This window comes from Crocodylus siamensis, chromosome 6 (assembly GCF_052110815.1).
Source record: "Crocodylus siamensis isolate JL-2025a chromosome 6, ASM5211081v1, whole genome shotgun sequence".
Lineage (NCBI taxonomy): Eukaryota > Metazoa > Chordata > Crocodylia > Crocodylidae > Crocodylus > Crocodylus siamensis.
In genome coordinates, this window is record NC_143400.1 from 32,585,213 (window position 1) to 32,606,496 (window position 21,284).

Genomic DNA, 21,284 nt, shown 5'->3' on the forward strand with positions numbered 1-21,284 from the left:
TTCATAAAGCTTAAAAATGGAGGAAAAGTAGTAGATGAAGAAAGACTTTTTATACTTTTCAAGTGGAAAAATATTGTAAAAAATTCCTTCACCACCTCTTATTTTTGTTTTGTTATTTCATATAACAATGAAGAGAGGGTGAATATAAGCTTTCCTAACTGTTTTCTAGTTTTTTATTTTGGCCTGATATTCATACTTCTGTTATAAGCAACAACGTGCTTGGGAAGTAAAAAAACAACAACTCAAAACAGAACTTTTGGTGGCTGAATTACTATTTGAAGTCAAAGGCTTTGAAATTTTTGAAAAAAGGCGTGCAGTTTTTTTGTATACTACTCAATTCATTGGAAATATGTGTTTGAGTACAGACGTTCAGAAACACACCCTTTGTAAACTGAACATCCCCCCCCCCAAAAAGAGCAGCCAATGGCAAAAAATACAGATTTTAAAAAGGTTTAAAACTGGGAATATTTTTAAAGGTTTTGAAAAGCTACTCCTGTGCTTGATAGGAACTATATTGTGCATGTCTTCTGCTCCACAGGTCCTCCATAGGCCAGGGTTAGGGTTGCCGATTGTCTTTTAAATTTATGGACAGTCTGCAAAAATACAAGATTAGAAATGCCTCGTCCCTAAAGTCTGTAAAAAAAATGGAGCTGGAGGACAGACTGTAAAGTTTTTTCAGAGATTTCACAAGAACTTCTTTGACAATATCCCCTGATACAAGAAGAAAGCTTCAAGTTTATCTCCATGAGCTGTTTCCTTGTAAAGCAGCATACACATCTTGGATATTTGCATGAACCTTTACTCTTAGTTAGGCAGATATCCCCACTTTGTGTTTGTCTTTTTGATCCAATGAGTCATAAATACAAGATGCTGTAGCTCACTTTAAAGAGGAAGGCTGGAGAGGGAACAGAGACATGCCTTACATGTGGCCCACTAGTTACAGGTTTATGCTGAAAAACCAGAGAAGCAATAGCTTGCCTTAGAGGCACAATCCTCAGTTTCTTGCTCTCAGTAACAGGCCAGTGTCCTCAGTTACAGATGTGCATTCAGGTACTTTTATAGGGAAATACATACCTGTCCAATTACAGTGTGGATTACTGTGTACATGAAGTGGATGCATATGGCTACATACTGCATGTATATTTGCTACATCAGTGACATGGTTATAAAACTGTCATTTGGGTGTATAAAGTGAAATAGGATTCTGTCCAAAGATTTGTATTGGCTTTCAATAGGATGAGGGGTGGAGGGGGCGGGGGGTGGAAATTTGTATTAAATTGTCTTAAAGACCTATAATGTAGGTAATTCTTTTTTCTCCAGACCTTGTAATGTAAGGTGTCAATTCTGCACAGGTTTAATTAAAAAGTCCACCCAGGCTTATGGGCCAACAGAGCTATAGAAACTGGTCTTCCCTGTCTAACAACACATGATGAAATGATCTGGAGCACTTCACAATGAGCTGCCATTTGACTCTCTAACCTGAATGGCCAAGTTTCTGTTTACAGCTGATGTGACAAGTGGGCAGAGAATAAGTTTAGCATAAGTCCAATGCAAGTCTCAGACATGGAGAAAGTCACCTTAATCATCCTAGAATTTAACAATTGCATGGGTTTACTGAGTATCTCAAAAAATAAAAGCTTTTAAACATTGTTTCCAGTTTACCATCATAGTTGTGGTTGAGTCATATTTCCATTGCATATCATATCAGTTTAATAGTACAGAGATTCTTAACTCTTTATATGGTCAAAAATATTCATAAAATGAATAGTTAGCAGTGCACATGACCCATACAAATACAATGTAATATTCTACTCACTTAAAAAAAAAATCCAGACATATTTGTACATATTCCTATCTTTTTATCACTACCTAGCCTTTTAATTCACACTTGAATCTTTGTTCATTGTCCACTATTGCTCCCTAAACTTATAACTCCTTTCGTCAGCAGAAAGATGTAGTTAGCCAGGTTAGCCTGAAGTTAAGTAGAAGGCAGGGTAGGTCTGCACCTTATAATCTAAAGAAAGTAGATACTTATTAACTTTTTCCATCTCTACACGTATTATTCTATGTAATGTCTCTTATGTGACTTTGAAAGCCCCATACCCAGTTAGCTGGGGGAACCTGACATTTCTAAGCACCATTATCAAAGCCATCTTGACATCTCTGTTTCTTAGACTATAGATGATAGGGTTTAACATGGGGGTAAAGACAGTACAGAAGAGGGAGATCACCTTGTTCTGTTCAAGGGAGCGGAAGGAGCTGGGCTGCATGTACATGAAAAGGGCGGTACCATAGAACAAGGCCACCACCAGCAGGTGGGAGAAGCAGGTGGAGAAGGCTTTCTGTCTGTCCCCAGAAGAGCTGATCTTCAGAATGGCAGTCAGGATGTACATGTAGGAAACAAAAATGAAGGTAATAGGGGCCAAGAGAATGAAGAGACAACCCACCTGGGTGACTAGTTCAATCACTCGTGTATCAGAACAAGTCAGCCTCAACACAGCAAGCATCTCACAGAAGAAGTGGTTGATCACATTGGAGCCACAGAATGGCAGCCTCCATGTCAGGACAGTGAATGGTACTGGCGCTACTAAACCACTACTCCATGAGACCACTGCTAGTGTTATACATGTCCTTTGGCTCATAATCACTCTGTAATTCAGTGGGAGACAGATAGAAACATATCGGTCATAGGCCATGACTACCAAGAGGAGGCATTCTGTGGCTGCTAGGAACATAAGCAGGTACATCTGGGCTGTGCATCCAGCCAGTGAAATAGTCCTTTTGTTAGACTGGAAACTGTACAGCAACTGGAAGATGGTGATTGAAGAATAACATATGTCTAAGAGAGAGAGATGACCGAGGAAGAAGTACATTGGCATATGTAGGTGAGGATCCAAGCAAATAAGGGAAACTATGATCAGGTTTCCCAGCAGGGTTATAGTATATATGATGGAGAAGAGACCAAAGAGAAAGAACTGCATTTCTGGGCCACTCAAGAGGCCTCTGAGGATGAATTCTGTCATCAAAGTCTGATTGTTCATTTCCACTCCCATCCATGATTCTTTCTGTAAGAAGGAAAAAATAAGCAGCATGGGATAGAGTAAAAGACCAGTATGGCCAGCTAACAAAACCGTTAACAGTATTGGGAGCTAAGAAATCCAGTTTCCGTATATGATCCTACCTTGAATAAGTCATCTGAGCTGAGATTTTGGGTGCTGATGTAAAACACTTGGTATGAAATACTTAGAGTTTCTTATTCAATAAAATTAAATGGAAATACAATTCCTAACACCTTTAAGCACCTGTAGAAACCTTTTGTCTAAATGAATTGTGTGCGGTTTTCCTACATCTGTGATTCTAGAGAAGATATAGCCTATAAGACTTGTTATCTAGAAGAGAAAAACAAAAACAAAAACAAGAGGAAAAAAACACTTTTGTATTAAAATAAATTATGGTGCGTGAAATACAGATTACCACAAGAATTTTTTTGAGGGATAGTAAAGCAAGTAGAACGCTGGCTTGCATCCATAGATGCTTCTCAAGCAGATCCCGGGATGTCATTCTCCCATTGTACTCAGCCCTGGTGAGGCTGCAGCTGGAGTCCTGCGTCCAGTTTTGGGCTCCACAATTCAAAAGGGATGTGGAGAAGCTTGAGAAGGTCCAGAGGAGAGCCACGCGCATGATCAGAGGTCAGGAAAACAGACCTTATGATGAGAGGCTGAGAGCTATGGGACTCTTCAGCCTGGAAAAGTGCAGGCTCAGGGGTGACCTGATGGCCACCTATAAGTTTATCAGGGGTGCTCACCAGGATCTGGGGGAACATCTGTTCACCAGAATTCACCATTGGACAACAGGATTGAACGATCATAAACTCCTCCCAGACCATTTCAGGCTGGACATAAGGAAGAACTTCTTTACTGTCTGAGCCCCCAAGGTCTGGAATAGCCTGCCGCTGGACGTGGTTCAAGCACCTACTTTGAATGCCTTCAAGAGAAATTTGGATGTTTATCTTGCTGGGATCCTATGACCCCTGCTGACGTCCTGCCCCTGGGGCAGGGGGCTGGACGCGATGATCTTCCAAGGTCCCTTCCAGCTCTAATGTCTATGAAATCTCTGAAGAAACAAATTTTCCTGCCAAAAATGTAAAAAAGTTAAAATCATGTTTTCAATCCATCCTACAGAGGATTTCTCTTTCCATGCATTCTGACTAAAGAAAATGGATCAGAGTAGTTGTATCTGTGGCTAACCTACTGTAACTATGAGACAGCCTTCTGTAGGACATTCTCCTTTTTCACAGACCTTCTGTGTTCCCCTCCCATCCCCAACACCTCTGAAGTAGGCGTGGAGAAAAAGGGAATTTGGCTCCTCAGATCTACTGTTCCTGGAGGGCATGTGGATATCAGTGAAACTGAAAAGGAAGCAGCAAGAGATAGATATTGCATATCAGGGGATGCTTACATTTGGTTTTCAAGACCAAATTCAAAGACCTAGCTAAGCCAGTTTCCCTTTCGAACTAGCCATTTTCTGTAGGAATTTTAATCTCTGAGTTGTATACAACCTACTATTGAATGCATTGAAGGATTCTACCATCTGATTTTCAAAGATCTACACTTTTACAAAGTCATTGAAGATTTATGTGAAGTCACTGAAGATTTATAATTGCTCAACATACCTGGATGACTCCCCCACCATACCCCTTGCAGGGTTTGCTCAAGATGCCAAGTTCATTTGTTTTACCACTGCCTGAATCAATAACTTGTGTTCAGTTAAATTATCATTGATTTCTCCTGCAGTTTATAGAATGAAAATAAATAAATGGGTCATTTCTTCCTGAATATTCAAACCTTTATATCAGGAATCTAAATTCCACTTTATGTAGCACTGAAGAATCTCAGTGTCTTTATGTTGTAGGCTCTTTCATTCTGGTGGTTTTTTATAATGTCCCTTGTTGAGCATATTACAGATGAAAAAACATTTATACCAGTGTTCTACAAGAAGAGACCAGGACACCACCAATTCCATAAGCCTTTGCAATACCAAAGGTAGGTAAAAATTGTTTAATTATTCTAGGAAGTGGTAGATACTATAAAAGAGGGAAAAACTGTATGTCTGTAGACCAACTGTATGTCTAGGTCTACCACAGTACCCTTCCTCAGATCTCTGGGAAAAAAGCAGAACAGCAGAGCTAAGTAGCAGATGACAGAAGCTTGTGAAAAACTCCACGCGTAAATAAAAGCAGCAGGTAAGAGGAATGATTGGATAGCCAACAGACAAGAGAGATGCTGTAACAATCTGATTATGGATAAAATCATTCAGCATTATCTTTTCCCAAAGAAACATTTTCTCACCAGAAAATGCTGATCCATCAAAATGTAATTTGTATGTTGGAAAGATTTGTTATGACACATCTTTTACTTAAAATGTTTTGAAAAAAATGAAATTATCAAAATATTTTTAATTAGTATTAATCTTACTTGGTTCAAAATGCCTTTTTTTAAAAGTATGCTAATTACAGTAAAACTTTTTAAAATAACCAAACAGTAGTGAAATCTTTTCAAATTACTGAATAAAATATATTGATTAACCTAAATTGGTGTGTGTGTGTGTGTGTGTGTGTGTGTGTGACATATATATAATATAATAGAATATATACATATTTTTACAGAAAATGTCACAATAAGGTAAGAAACTTTTTATTCTTTTACCTACTTCTCCTGCATATTATCTGTGTCCAAGTTGTCCTTCACCAGTATAGTTCTTTCACGTTAGGCTATGAGCTTCTCTGCTTCTTTTTCTCTCCAGTTACATCCAAACTATTTGCTCCAGATATCTTCCTACTTCATTCACTCTTGAATTTGTTTTTATTCTCAGTTCACTCTACAAACCAACACATATGTATCTGAGATTTCTTACTAACCTCCCATGTGAAGACTGTTTTCTTTTGTGTCTCAGAATGACAATATCATGGTTTTGGCCAGCATATTTAAAAGCATATCAGTGTTCCTTAGAGATTTTAGTGTGTATGAATTGGTAACTGCATTTAGTTGTACAGAAGCACGCCAAGAAGCAAAACAATAGGGAGACCTTAGGATCTGTTACAAGCATAAGACATTGAGTGCTAAATACTATTCCCCATGTGACCTACACACAGCTACAGTCACTCAGGCCCCCTCTACACATTACATGTACTACACAATGAACTGGTTAATTTTACAGTTCATTTACAGTAACTATCACACCTTAAAATGGTCCATCCAACTACAACATTAGAGCTGGAAAATGTGTACTAACTTTTTAGGTGGTTTCTATGCAGCTTTAATTTGCATGTGTAGCAGTGTCCACATATACAGTTTCAAACTCTTTTTCCCCCTGTGGCGAAAGAGAATTGATTTGCATGTGTACCGGCTAAAAGTAAAGTGGAAAAGGCGGCGGGCTATGGAGTGGGACCACTCCCTTGTTTTGGGGAGGGTATGCGTGTGATGAGCTTGGAATATGCTGATGGAACATAACATAGGCAGTGTGATGAACACAGAGAGACCAATCAGTGATAACCATGGATCAGGAGTCGTCATAAGGGAAGGAGAATACAAAAGCAGAGACTTAAGAGTAACAAAGGATCCCCCCACCCAAGAGGGCTCCAAGAAGGGGCCCAGATTTGGGGTCCCTGAAAAGAGTCCCTGTCCCCAAAAGTGGTTCCTGAGACCACCATGGGCAGAGAGCGCACCACCAGTCCATCTCATCCATCCCATTGGAGGGGAGGTGTGGGCCTCAGCATCCCACCTCCAGGCTCCTGACATGCTGACATCTAACACCTAAGAGTGAGCTTTAGAGTAAAGCCTGTGTCCTGGCCAGATGTTCCTTGACCCTGATGACAGCCCTAAAATTGGTAGCTACAGTATTGCTTGATCCTCTGTGTTGTTTATTTTCTGTTATCACTGTGTATCAATAAATTTGCCTATTATCAAATGACAAGGTCATATCAGTCTGAGGCTGGGTCCTCCCCTGCCCACCACCCCGTCCGAACAAGGCATCTAGGTCCTAAATCCAAAACACTCCTTTCCCACCCCCCATGCTATCTTGCTGGATGATGTGTTTGCAAGGAACTGAAGAAGCAGGTTGATTGTCTGGACAACCAGTAGGTAAAAAAACAAACAAACATCTTCCTTACCTCATTCCTCTCAAAAGTGTCAGTGGCATTGGCCAGTTCCTATATAACATTGCACTTCCAGGGCATTGGTATTTTCCAGTGGAGAACTGCACTGCCATACCTCTTGATCTTCTCTAGTGACTAATTAAATTCAGTTACTCAGCCTTTTTTAAAATAACAATTGAATTAGCCATTATAAGGGCCTCATCCTGACCTATTTGAGTCAATGTCAGGTCTTACGCAGTTCAAACATCTACCCTGGCTTATACATTTATTTGTGGAGGTTATGATGGTGATAATGATGATGTCTTAAGGACCCTACTCAAATTTACTCTGAACCTATACATGCAAACCTTCCTTGAATTCAAAGCAATTATTCTTGCTTAGTGTAATAAGGCCAGGTCACAACCCTGGACTCAGCTGGTCCCGATCAGAAGGTATGGGGAATTCAACCCCTGAGACAGCACGTAAACAGACATCACCTGCAAAAATCCTAGATTATGCGCCCTGGACCCAGCTGATCTGAATGAGGTACTTAGGGCAACTAATCCCCTGAGGCCACAGGCAACCGGCCCTACCAGCTCCAGCCCTTAAAAGGCAGACCCAGGCTTTGGTTCTTGATCTTGACTTGACTCCTGGCATATCCTAACTCTGCTTATCATTTCTGAATCCAGTTCTGATGCTGAATGCCCCTGGACCCTCCACTCCTTGGGAACTCCCCCTGGGCTTGCTAGTGCTTCAGGTGCCTGACCACTAGGCCAAACCATCCACACTCCAGGCCCTAATGCTTAGTCCCTAAAAAATACCTTCAAAGATGATACTCACCTTTTGTTCATATTTTACTTAAACCTACAATGAAATCAGTCATCTAAATATAAGTTAGGTACAAGCTCCCATTATCTGGCCAGTTCTTGAAATCACTTCTAAGTTTTCACTCGGGCAAACATTCAATGACATCTGTTGATGTTTGTCTGAGTAAATATATATAAAATGTTTCTCACATTTTGACCCTTTAACTATTACAGAAGCTTTCCAAGTTTTCCCCTGCCTCAGTACCACTCCCTGGAGGGGTGGGGGTGGAGTTGCTTTGTCACTGCTGTCATTCACCATGCCATGTGGACACCACTGTACTGTTGAGTTCTGCTTGCAGAAGCAACTCAGCTCTTTTAGACTTTGAGCAAACTCAAGGATCTCAGCATTTTAGAATCTAGCAGAGAGAGGTTGCATCCCGACCCACTACTTGTCTGAGGATTTCAGCTCTTTCTTATTTGTAATAATTGATCTACAGTGCTAATAAGGGTAGAGTGTAGCCATTCATCTGTAATGGAAACATCCTAATGTGTCCTCATTCACAATGACTAGGAGAAATGTTATTTGTTTAACTCAAATTTATCTAGCTTGAACATTTTGCAGAATCTTAATTTTACACTACCAAAAATATCAAGGCACCAATTGATACTAATGCAACTCCACTGTCTCCAGTAAATCTATATTTCATTTACACTGATATACCCTAAGTGTGCTTCTGTTATCCAAAAAAATATAGCCAGACCCCGAGTTACGCGGGGGATCTGTTCCTAACAAACACCATGTAAGTTGAAACCATGTAACTTGAGGCATTAAGTCAATGGAAAACAGGGGGATAGAGACCTGGGACCAAGATTTGATAACATGATTTCATAACAAAAGGATATTTAAACAAAAATAATGGAATTAATAACCTTATTAAAAAAGTTACTCCCGGCTACGTGCTCATACAGAGACAAAGCTTTAGCCTTAATCGTCATACCATCGACAACTGTTCCTTTTGTTTTGGTCACTGAATTGATCCAAAGATTAAGGAGTTTCTCAGCCTTATCTAAATGAGGAATTCTAGTCACCAATGACACTCTCAAACTCACAGGGGTCATTGTTTTCACCCAGTCTCTAATTTTTTGCTCACTTTTTTTAATGGTAAGCACAGTTGATTCACTTAAACTGTACTGGCAAGCAACTGATGCAGCACTATTGCCTCCTCTTAATTTTTCAAGGATTTCTATTTTCTGGGCTGATAGATTTGCATGCTCTTTTGGGCAAAATATCAAAGGCTTTCTTTTATGCCATTTTCACAAATATTCAGGGGTTAACATAACCAAAAATGATGGATAATTTTGGAGGAGATGACAAGTGATGCTAATGTAAGCAGACTCCAAACTAACAATTGCTCTACTGCAAAAAATTTAAAATGTGAAGTAGGGTATCATGTAAGTTGAAACATGATCACGTTATATAAAGTGTGTATACATGAATCAGTGTAACGTGAAACTGTGTAACCAGGGGTCCGACTGTATAACAAAGGGAAAAATATAAACTATAAACACAGAGGATTTAAACCCAAATAAGCTTATCTCCATGTCTTCTGCCTTTTCTCCTCCTCACCTGCACCCTGCTGCTACCTTTTCCCCAATTCCAGGTCCCCATTTCCATTCTATTGCATTTGATACACAGCCTCTGCAACAACTAACTGACCAGCTTTTAAAATACAACTGGATAATAAGTAGAGGGTAGAGAAACAGCCCTCCAAAGAACACTAAAAGTTCAGGCAATTAACAGCTTGCTTGAGGGTATGATAGGGATGTCAGGAGTCCAATTTTCATGCTTAAGACTGGGCTTTTCTCCTTTTGAGGAAAGACTGGCATGGCATTTAAACTATAGAGCTTTGCAGATTATAGGTTCTAGAAACTACAGGGATGTAAACAGAAAATATAAGAACCAAATTGTCTTCTTTATCCAAACTATTTTATTGAGAGTTTGTCTTCCTGCCTGCCTGTCTTCCTTTCAAATAAATATGCGTAATGTTGTAAGCAAACCAAGAATCATATGAATAGCATAAAGGACATATGATTACATTTTACTTAAAACTACACTTCTGTTAAAATGTGTCTTTGTCTTTGTTTTTTAAACATCAGGGTTTTGGATGGTATCATCATGGAGACTACACTGCTAACCTGAGGAAAAGAATTCACCTCTGTAGATATTTCATCCATTCTTTTTTTCTGCATCTGGACAAAAGAGATCCTGAATGTTTCTCTTCCAAAGGGAAATAATTAAGAACGTAGAGACAGATGCTTTGAACTTTGAATTAATCTGCAATTAAAATGGGAATTATTTTTGTTTATCAAATACTTATTATATTGCATATTTATTTTTGCACTGGTGCATCTGTACACTGTTGTGATTGCCACCCTATTAAAAGGCAGGGAGGCAGCTAAATAAGGATTTAGGCATTGCACAGGAATAGAGAGAAAAAGACTGGCATGTATTACCTACCTATTGCTCCCATGGAATTTTTCCTTAATAATGACCTCAATTAAAATTAATACAGAGAGCCCAGCTTATTGATATGCATTCTCAGCACAAACATTTTACATTATATTTTGCAACTTCGGACATACGTTTTGTACCTTATTATGTATATCTTATTGCATTTATATATGTATCTTACAACTCTCAGACATACTAAACTATTTCATAGATTATTACCCCTGTTTTATTGCACAATCAAATGCATGATAGACTGATTACTTCTGTCACAGCATAACAAACCCCCCAAAAGTCTTGTTTCAGTGGAAGTAAAAAATTGAGAAGCTGGCTTCAACAGTGGGAATGTTTCTTATACAAGTGTAAACAGATTTTGCCATCATCTGTTTGTTTAATGAATTTCTGATATAAAAATAGTTCAGGACCTTTCATGTTTTGGAACCATGTTGCCTATGGTAAGTATCCAAAAGGGAACCACAGTAGACAGAGAATCAGACAGACAGATATATGTGGGGTTGTGCTGACTTTAGGTAAAATATTCTATGACAATGACTTGTGAGAATGATACCTAAATGACTGAATTCATCCTTGTTGGCTTCTCTAGCCTCCCACAGATGCAAGTTGCCCTTTTTGTAGTATTCATAGATTCCATAGAAATTTGGGCTGGAAGGGACCCCAGAGGATCATCAAGTCCAGCCCCCTGCCCCAGGGGCAGGAAGTCAGCAGGGATCATAGGATCCCAGCAAGATAAGCATCCAAATGTGTCTTGAAGGCGTTCAAAGCGGGTACTTGAACCGCCTCCGGTGGCAGTCTATTATAAACCTTGGGGGCTTGGACAGTGAAGAACTTCTTTCTTATGTCCAGCCTGAATCGGTCACGGCGAAGTTTGTGACTGTTCGATCTTGTCATCCCTTGGGGCGCTCTGGTGAAGAGATGTTCCCCCAATTCTGATGAGCACCCCTGATAAATTTATAGGTGGCCACCAGATCACCCCTGAGCCTGCACTTTTCCAGGCTGAAGAGCCCCATTGCTCTCAGCCTCTCATCATAAGGTCTGTTTTCCTGACCTCTGATGATATGTGTGTCTCTCCTTTGCACCCTCTCAAGCTTCTCCACATCCTTTTGAATTGCGGAACCCAAAACTGGACGCAGTACTCCAGCTGCGGCATCACCAAGGCCAAGTACAAGGGGAGAATGACATTCCGGGACTTACTTGAGACGCATCTATGGATGCAAGCCAGCATTTTGCTGCTTTACTAGCCACAGCATCACACTGAAGGCTCATGTTCATCTTGTGGTCAATTCTGCCCCCCAAGACCCTTTCATCTGTAGTGCTAACCAGTGTAGCACTGCCTAGCCTATAGGCATGCTGCAGGTTTTTCTTCCCAAGGTGGAGAACCTTGCATTTTTCAGTGTTGAACACCATCAGGTTCACATCTGCCCATTTCCTGAGCCTGTCAAGATCTGCCTGGATCACCCTTCTGTCCTCCGATGTGCATGCTTTACCCCAGAGTTTGGCAAACTTGGCCAGTCCACTTCTGACACCAATGACCCCATCATTGATGAAGATGTTAAATAGTATAGGCCCTAGGACAGAGCCTTGAGGGACCCCACTGGTCACAGCACACCAAGACGATTGGCTCCTATCGACCACCACCCTCTGGGTCCTACTGCTGAGCCAATTCCCCAGCCAGCAGATCATGTTGAGGTCAAGGCCGCAGTTAGCCAAGTGAGCCAAGAGGTTATCGTGGGAAACCAGATTGAAGGCTTTTTAAAAGTCAAGATATACAATGTTGATCTCTTTCCCCTTGTTCAGGTAATAAGTCACCTGGTCATAAAAGGAAATGAGATTGGTCAGGCAACACCTACCCGCAACAAACCCATGCTGGGTATCCCTCAGGATATTGCCTTCATTTAGTCTGTTAAGGATCACCTCCTTTTCCAGGACCTTCCCCAGGATAGAGGTCAGGCTGATAGGCCTGTAGTTAGCTGGATCTACTTTCCTCCCTTTCTTGAAGATAGGCATGACATTGGCCTCCTTCTAATCATCGGGCACTTCACCAGAGCACCAGGAGCTCTCGAAGATCCATGCCAGGGGCTGAGCTATGATGCTTGCCACTCCCTGAGTATCCCCTGTACTGTGTTCCCCACGGATTTTAACCCAGAGGGTCTCAAGTCATCCATCATGGGTGCCAATGTTGGCTTGCAGGGACGTGTAGCTTTCCTTGACATAGAGAGCTATGCCCAGCCCCTTTTGTCCACTCAGTCTTTCCTGTACAGGGTATAGCCATCTATACCCGTGGTCCAGTCATGGGTGGAGTCCCACCAGGTCTCTGTTATCTCAATGACATCATAGTTATTTGCATTTAGCAGGAGAATAAGTTCCTCCTGTTTATTCCCTAGGCTCCTGCAATTTGTGTATAGGCACACAACTGTCCCCTTGGGGGTCCTTTCCCTCCCTACATTTTATTCCAGGGCTGGGGCTCGGGTGGGATTCCTTCAGTGCCTTGGCCTGTTGGCTTTGCAAGGGCCGCTCAGTGGGCTAGCAGGGGCAGTAGTCCCTCCATCCCCCAGCAGGCTTAGTTTAAAGCCCGGTGGAGCAGGTCAGTCAGTCTGGCTGAGAAAAGCCTCCTCCCCAACAGAGAGAGGTGGGGACCATCCTTCCCAGCAGCTCACTGCCTCTTTCTCCAAAGCCTTCCTGATGACACCAGTGCTGCAGTCTTTGGTTGACTACCTGGATCCTCCTTTCCCTCCTCAGCCCATAGCCCAAGACTGGGAGGATTGAAGATAACACCACCTGTGCTCCCAGACCCTTAGCCCTGCACCCAAATCCCTGTAATGCCTCATGACCTGGCTAGGAGCACTCTGAGCCATGTCATTGGTGCCCACGTGGATGAGGAGCATGAGATAGTGGTCAGTGGGCTGGAGGAGCTTTGGGATCTTCTCCGTAATGTCTCCAATGCAGGCTCCTGGGAAGGAGCAAACTTCCCAAGCTAAGGGGTCGGGACAGCAGATTACCCCCTCAGTCCCCCTCAGGATGGAGTCTCCCACAACAAACACTTTGTGTTTGGTCTTAGGGAGAGCAGGGGTGGTAGCTACAGTGTCATCTGTGCTGCCTGCAGAAGCTGGCAACTCAGCAGGCTCTGCTGTGGCTGCAAGAGGTTCCTGTTGCAAAGCTCCAGTGGGGCAGGGGCCTTGGTGTGGTGGGCCTTGGGGCCCCTCACCACCTTGGTCCAAGCCCTGGGCTGGACAGTAAGGGAGGTCCCCAAGTCCTCCCTTGTCCTGGAGGGAGACCGTGGTCTACCCTCTGCCTCCCAGGGGAGAAGGGCCTGGCAGTAGGAATCTATCTCCTGCTCACAGTCCCTGATGGCATGCGCTGTCTGGACTGGGGCCTGGAGCTTCTCCAGCTGGCGCGCCAGAGACCCCAGTAGGGAGCAGACCCCGCAAGGGGAGGTGGCCATGCTCCCGAGCCCCAGAGCCTGAAAAGGGGACAGGCAGCCCCCGTAGCTGAGAGCCAGGGGCTCCATCTGCATGGAGCTTGGAACCATGGGCTCCGTCTGGGTGGCCATTTCTGAGGTGCCAGATGGGGGGACCGCATGTGCCCATTTCATAGTTTTCATAGATTTTCAGAGTCAGAAGGGACTTCAGCAGATCATTGAGTCTAACCCCCTGTGCTGGGCAGGAAAGAGTGCTGGGGTCAGATGAAACCCAGCCAGGTGTTTATCCAGTCTCTTCTTAAAGACCCCCAAGGTTGGGGAGAGCATGACCTTCCTTGGAAGCCCATTCCAGATTCTGGTAACCCTTACCATAAAGAAGTAATTTCTAATGTCCAGTATAAATCAGCTGTCTGTCAGTTTGTGGCCATTGTTTCTAGTTACTCCAAGGGATGCCTTGGTAACCAGAATATCTCCTATTCCTTGCTGCCCACCCCCTATACCCTCCGCTCCTGACAGATTTGTAGATGACCACCAAATCCCCTCTCAGCCTTCTTTTATGGAGGCTGAAGAGATCCAGGTCCCTCAACCTCTCCTTATAGGACCTGTCCTGCAGGCCTCTAATCATATGTATGGCCCTCCTCTGGACCCTCTCAAAGTTATCCACATCCCTCTTTGAAGTGTGATGCCCAAAAGTGAATGCGCAGTACTCCATCTGTGGCCTGACCAATGCTGCATAAAGGGGAAGTATCACCTCCCTAGACCTATTCCTGATGGACCTATTAATGCATGATAAATTGTAGTTAGCTCTATTGATCATTTGCTCACATTGTCGACTCATGTTCATCTTTAAGTCAACAATAATTCCAAGATCCCTTTCTGCTGCTGTGCTGATTAGAAAGTCCTCCCCCAACCCGTATGTGTATTGGTGATTCCTTCTCCCTAGGTACAGTACTCTGCACTTATCCTTGTTAAACTGCATCCTACTTTGTTCTGCCCACTTTTCCAGCTTGTCCAAATCTGCCTGAATCCACTCCCTGCCCTCAGGTGTGTCTGTTTGCTTTGTCCCATAATTTGGTGTTATTCATGAATTTGGACAATGTGCTCACTATACCCTTGTCCAAATCACTGATGAAGATGTTGAACAGCACTGGTCCAAGGACTGAGCCCTGGGGGACACCAGTGCCCACATCCTTCCAGGTCGATACTGACACATCCACCTCCACTCTCTGGGTGCATCCCATTAACCAATTTGCCACCCACCTAAGTCACAGCCACTCCATTTTTTTATAAGAATGGGATGTGACACCATATCAAAGGCTTTTTAAAAATACAAGTATGTGACAGTGTGGAGGAAATACAAGAAGAATCTTACCTTCAGAGTCAGTGGAAAGTGGTGAAACGGCAGTGAGAGATGGCTCTGAGTAAAGATACAAGTGCTGGGGAAACCCCAATGCCAGCGTAGTCACACTTTATAAGCATGTGCCACCACTGCTTGAAGAGAAGGAACTCCACACCTGGGTTAAAAACAGTCCAGTCTGAGAAGACTGACCAACCAGAAATGAGGTCCAGTAGCCCTGGGAGGGATGAATGATGGAAAGCAGCCTCCCAGGAGCCAAGGCAGCTTGGAGGAATCAAACAGCTTACCTGCAGGTTTGTCCTGGCAGTCAGGGATGGATGTTTGGGATCTGAGCAGGGACGCTGGACCTGAAAGGGAAAACTGAGAAGAGTTGTGAGTACAGTTGGGGGCAAAATGGCTCACAATGGACCAGTCTGACTGCAGACCCTAAAGTCAGAAGGGTCCTGCAGGACAAGTACTTGGGTAGTCAAACTCTGGGCTAAAGGAATGTGAGAAGGAACTAAGCCCCTGAGTGATCTTTGAGTAGTGTGCTGTTTGCTTTATACATTGCCTACCTCAGAAGGCACTATAAGAGAGCATAGACTTCGTGCCCTTCGACATTTATTTAAGACCTTAAAAGTTGACATAAGGTGTGGTGTAGGGGAGGTGGAGCCCCAGAAGACATTGCCAGGGCTGGAGTAAGGACAGCAAGCACGAAGACTAAGAACTTCATCCCAATTTATATTGAAGAATAAGTCATGGCAGGATAGAGTGGTTGGCCTTACCTCAGTCCCAGTTATAACAGGCTAAGAGCAAGCAGTCTGCTCATAAGAGGACTGAGACTGAAAAAGATCCCATGGCAAAGTTGAGGCATGCCTCATGAGATAGGCACAGGCACTTCCACAATGACATCCACCTCAACTCCTGCATCTAAGCAGTTTGTGACCTGGTCATGAAAAGAAACAAAATTTGTGAGACAGGATCTAACTGCTGTGAATCCCTGCTCGTTGCCTTCCAGCATTACTTTTCCTTCTGGACTTGCACAAATATATTCCTTAATATTTTTTCCTATAATTTCCAATATATTTTTTCCCAAGGATAAAGGTGAGACTAACCAGTCTATAATTACCCTGATCCTCCTTCTTCCCCTTCTTGAAAATGCTCTTGACACCTTCATGTACTTCTTCATCCATAATCTGTCAGTTATTGAGACAGGCTTTGCCTTGGTCATCTTGCCCAAGATTGTGGTTAATTTCCTATCTAGTAACAAAAGCATCTCCTTTGTGGGCTGTGGTAACCAGATATACTTCTTCTTTGGCACCATTGAATGCTTCTTGCTCTCCCTGGTGGCTTATGACTGCTATGTGGCCATCTGCAACCCACTGTGCTACAATATAATCATGAACAGGAATGCTTGTTTTTGGATGGCTGCTGGGTACTGGATTGTTGGCCTACCTGTTTCCATGCTTCATATAGCCTGGATGTTCATTTTGCCTTTCTGTGGTCCCAATGAAATCAACCATTTCTCCTGTGATGGTCTGCCAGTGCTGAAACTAGTGACTGGGGACACCTCTATGTATGACATGCAGGCACTTATATCCACCCTTTTTCATCATGTTTCCCTTCTTCCTGATCCTGGTGTCCTACATCCACACCATCATCACCATCCTCAGGCTGACATTGGCAGAGAGCAGGAGAAAAGCCTTCTTCACATGATCTTCTCACCTCATTGTGGTAACATCCAGCTTGACCTACTTCTGGCCCAAGTCCAGCAATTCACCAGAGAGCAAGAAACTGGTGTCATTGCCTTACACAGTCAACACCCTTATGTTAAATCCCATAATATACAATCTGAGGAAAAATGAGGTGAAAGAGGCCCTGGGGAGAACATTCTAAAGAGGAAGGCAATTACAGAAGGACTAGAGATTAGGTCTTGCTAAACTGAGTGTGACTCTATGTGCATCATCACTTGCTAGTTTACACTATACTCCAGGATAAGTGAGATGAGAACAGGGCCTGTTGGCTTCACTGGAGCTATTTTACACAAGGTTGGGTTCAGGTCCTTTGAGAGAATACATGAAAACATTGTAATAAATTTTGAATAGCGTATTAGTCTGAATTTTCTATGAGATGGAGTGACCACAACTATTTATTTTAAAGGATGAATTAAGCTGTAGGTATTTGGATTAAGCAGGCTTCCAGGATCCTGTAGCACCTTAAAGCTAAGCTCAGATAAGCCTATTATTCAAAAGGTAGAATTAGAAAATCAGTTGAGAGCTGAATCTTCAGATGGGAAAAATGGATACTTAATTTAGGTTGGATTAGAATCCATTGACTTCAGTACAGCTAGGACCAATATAAATGAGCTAAGAATCGCACATATTGACCGCAAAGGAGATGTGGCTGGTTTACACCTATTGGCTTACAACCTTTGAGTAAAGATACTTAATTCCATATCTCAAAAATATGTTGTGGTGGCAATTCATTATTTAAAGCTTATTAAGAAGTTTTTTTTATTGTTTTTTTTCCCCCTTAATGGGGGACAGGTAACTATTGTTACCATATATATTCAAACATCTATTTTCCTTGGGTCAAATGTTTGATTTCCTACATGTCTTTTTTCTCATATCATTTAGAGAGGATTAAGGGACCAGTAAATAAGAGTTTTGTAGTTTGCATTATTAGTTTGATGGAGCTTTGCAGCACTGGAGTCCTAATTCATAACAGTTTGAGAAATCTTTTCCTTGTTTTCTTCTTCATGCTGATATCAATTCTGAGGAAACATTTTCATTTATTTTGCTGAATTCCTGGCAAAGTTTACTGAGCAGGCAAGATGGAGTCATTGTAAATTAATTAATATTTCCATACCATCTAAGAGTTGGGAAATTTATTCTTTAGCTATCACCATTTTTATAAGACCTATCAAAGTGATAAGGAGGGGCTGGAGACAGCCCTTTCTATGCAGCCTCATTTCAATGCATGGTAAACACAGTATATATGCATAATATAAAAACATTAAAGTCTCTGACTGTCTCAGAGCCCTTGAGAATGTCTTTCTGAAAAGAGGTGAAGAGAAGGTATAGACTGGGGCTATGGAAGAGACCTGTATTGTAGTTAACAACCCATCTTAGTTCTGTGCATGCCGGGAGAATCTTCACAGTATGTAAATATGCTGCAGTGAACAAGGAAAAGCCCACCAGTGAGTCTACAAATAGACTAGGCTTTTTACTGAATTGTAGAATAGGACAGATGATGAAAGAAAAATAAACAGAGAATCAAATGCTATATCAACATGAAAATCTAAAAAGTTAAATTTTTAGAATATACAAAGTCACCCCACATATCTGAAATAAATAATTTTTTTTTACCTATATTGAAATTAAATGTTCTTACAATGCTGGTTTTCTTTCTTTCATTTTTTTAAACATACAAATCCATAGAAAAAGTCTACAGACATGACAGTTGGATTTTGATAACATACAGTTTGCCAACACTACAGCTTAAAATTGGCTAACACAATTTGGGAGAGTATCAAGGTGGTTACTTTAACTGTGTATGCCCATTCAAAGCATGTGATAAAGTAGGCTCTTGTCTTAAAGTTTGTACCTTTCTGAAGTGCACAGTCTCTAAGGGTACATCCCCATGACGACACATGGAGTTTGTGGTGCCTCAAAGCCATTTGAGGTGCCGCAAACTGTAAGCAGTGCATATGCACATGCTAATTAGCAGCACACTGGAGATCCCGGTCCCAGGAGGTTGCCTAAATGGTTAGGGAAAAATGTGGCATGGTTAGGGAACTTCTGTTTCCAGGGTCCCAAAATCTAAGGCAAACCTGTGAAGATTATCACAGGTCTTGGACCCTTGGATTCTTGGATTCCAGGATCCCCTGCTCTGTGATGGGCCCACCATGCAAGCTGTCATAAAGTCAGAGATGTGGGGACTGCAGGGTCTATGGAAACCCTTCTTGGCTTTTGACAAAAGTGATCAAACCCAAAATGACTAAACAAATTGACATTTTCTTTTGAACTCCTTTGAATTGAAATTTTTCTGTCTAGCACTACTCCTATCTCTATTAAAAAGGTTCATGAGACATGCAACTCTTGGGTGCACCTGCTCAGCTGTGAATTATAGGTTGGGAGAAGGGAAAGGTGTGAGGTAAGTGGAGCTCTTGTTCCATTGTGCCTGCCTGCCAGCCATCAACAAAGTTAGGAAAAGGAACAAAACCAGGATTCTCTCACACATATCTTTAACAACTTTTATCATTTTCTATATGTACATATCTACTGTCTACAATATTCTATATGCATCATGTCCAATAAAATATGGCCTTCTTATAACAGTTTAATTGCTCTCAGAGAAATATCATTGTTTCTTTTCTTTGAGCCCCATTTATATATGTAAAATGAAGTATATGTCTGTATATGTATGTTCGCTTATAACTTGAGTGGCTGATTCTATGTGCTCAAAATCTTCCAAAATCACTAAATACCACCTGAAGAAAATTATAGGTGGGTTATTTTTCACTTGACCTTTTTGGGGGCTTCCAGTGACTATTTAAGGTAACAAAGCTCTTCACACAGACAATTATATGTGGCTTGCTCCAAAGTTGGTAATCAAAGAGGGTTGTATATACTGGTGCCAACAGGAAACACCACAAACATTATTTACAAAGAAGTTCTACAATAAAGATCATTAATTTGGATATCATTTGAAATGTTATTCCATGTTAAATATTAAATAGTCAATATGTTGTACTATGTTCTTTAAAAATAAACAATATTTTTAACCTAAATATGTTCATAGATTCAGAGATGTTAGGGTCAGAAGGGATCTCATTAGGTCATTGAGCATGTTGTGCTAAGTTCCTTGAAAATAAACAAACACTGCAATTAAAAAATAACAACCCAGGTGAAGAACAGACTTCCGCTAGTATATAAATATATGACTGAAAATGTCTTGGCTTTTGCAAGATGGAATGGGGGGAGGGTGAACATATCTTCATTGTTTTGTTTTGTCTAGAGGCCAATACTAAGAACATAACTTATTTGAAAATCTACTTTTTCATTTAAAAATGTTAAAAAGAGGTAATTTGGTGGGAAAAATACCAACTGTAGAAGAGGGAGCGATCAATCCATGTATAGGCAGAAAAACAGACAGGAGATAAATCAAGAGGGAGTATTCCTCTGTAATTCTGAAAGAAAGACACTCCCTTGGAAAAAGGGTGACTTAGGGCACGGACAGAAGTGACAATTTTTGCCTGATCTGGCCAGCTTTAGTTCAAGCGGTCCCGCTGCCATTTTTAAGTGGGGGGACGCTGATATAGGATATGCAGTGGCACTTTAATTAGAGTGGATCTCGGATCCACTTTAATTGAAGCACTGCCACCCCACCCCCAGGTCATGTGCAAAAGTGCCCTTTGTTTCTCCATTTTTTCTAGGTAAGTGGTCTAACTACTAGGTTGCTTTGCAAAAGGTATCAACCACAGTTGTTCTTTGTAATGATCTGCATGGATGCTTTCAGCTACAAACAGTTTCTGCCTGTTGTCCTCTGCCTAAGGGACTGGGGACTTCAGTGACCTCTCACACTGGGATTGTCCCTTCAGTGAGAATTAGGTGCCTTGGTTCTGTAACTTCCATAAATTAATCACAGTTTATCCAAGTTAATTGTCAATCACTAGCAAATGACCAGGAAGAGCATAGAGTCTGACATCTTTGTCCCTGGAATAAACTGACAGTTAACTTGAATGAAATGTGATTAATTTACATGGCATTGTCCTGGGGAAAAAGTACTAGCACATTTTATCTTGGATACTTCACAGGTATTTAAAGTAGGACAAAGGATTGATATTGTGTAGGATCCCAGAATAAAAGGTTTTAGAATCCCTTTTCCATCTGCTTACATGTAGGTAGTATTGCCAAGTGATAAAGCACTGAAGAAGATACAAAAAGATATAAATTTAGCCTCAGAAGATATAAATTCTCTTCACAGAGATGCTTCTACCATATGTAAGATGTTGGTCAAATCACTTTCCCTCTTTGTGTCTGTTACCCCATCAGTGCAGCACT

The 21,284-nt window shown here is 41.7% G+C and overlaps 1 protein-coding gene and 1 pseudogene across 1 annotated transcript; one reads left to right on the forward strand and one right to left on the reverse strand.

The window, feature by feature from the left end:
• Positions 1 to 2,078: 2,078 nt before the first annotated feature.
• On the reverse strand, positions 2,079 to 3,041 carry LOC149862229 (olfactory receptor 2A7-like). The gene has a single exon (XM_090053897.1). The coding sequence runs from the start codon at positions 3,039 to 3,041 to the stop codon at positions 2,079 to 2,081; it is 963 nt and encodes a 320-aa protein (XP_089910023.1).
• A 7,954-nt stretch (positions 3,042 to 10,995) lies between these two features.
• On the forward strand, positions 10,996 to 19,244 carry LOC149862230 (olfactory receptor 10A7-like; annotated as a pseudogene).
• The last annotated feature ends 2,040 nt before the right edge of the window (positions 19,245 to 21,284 follow it).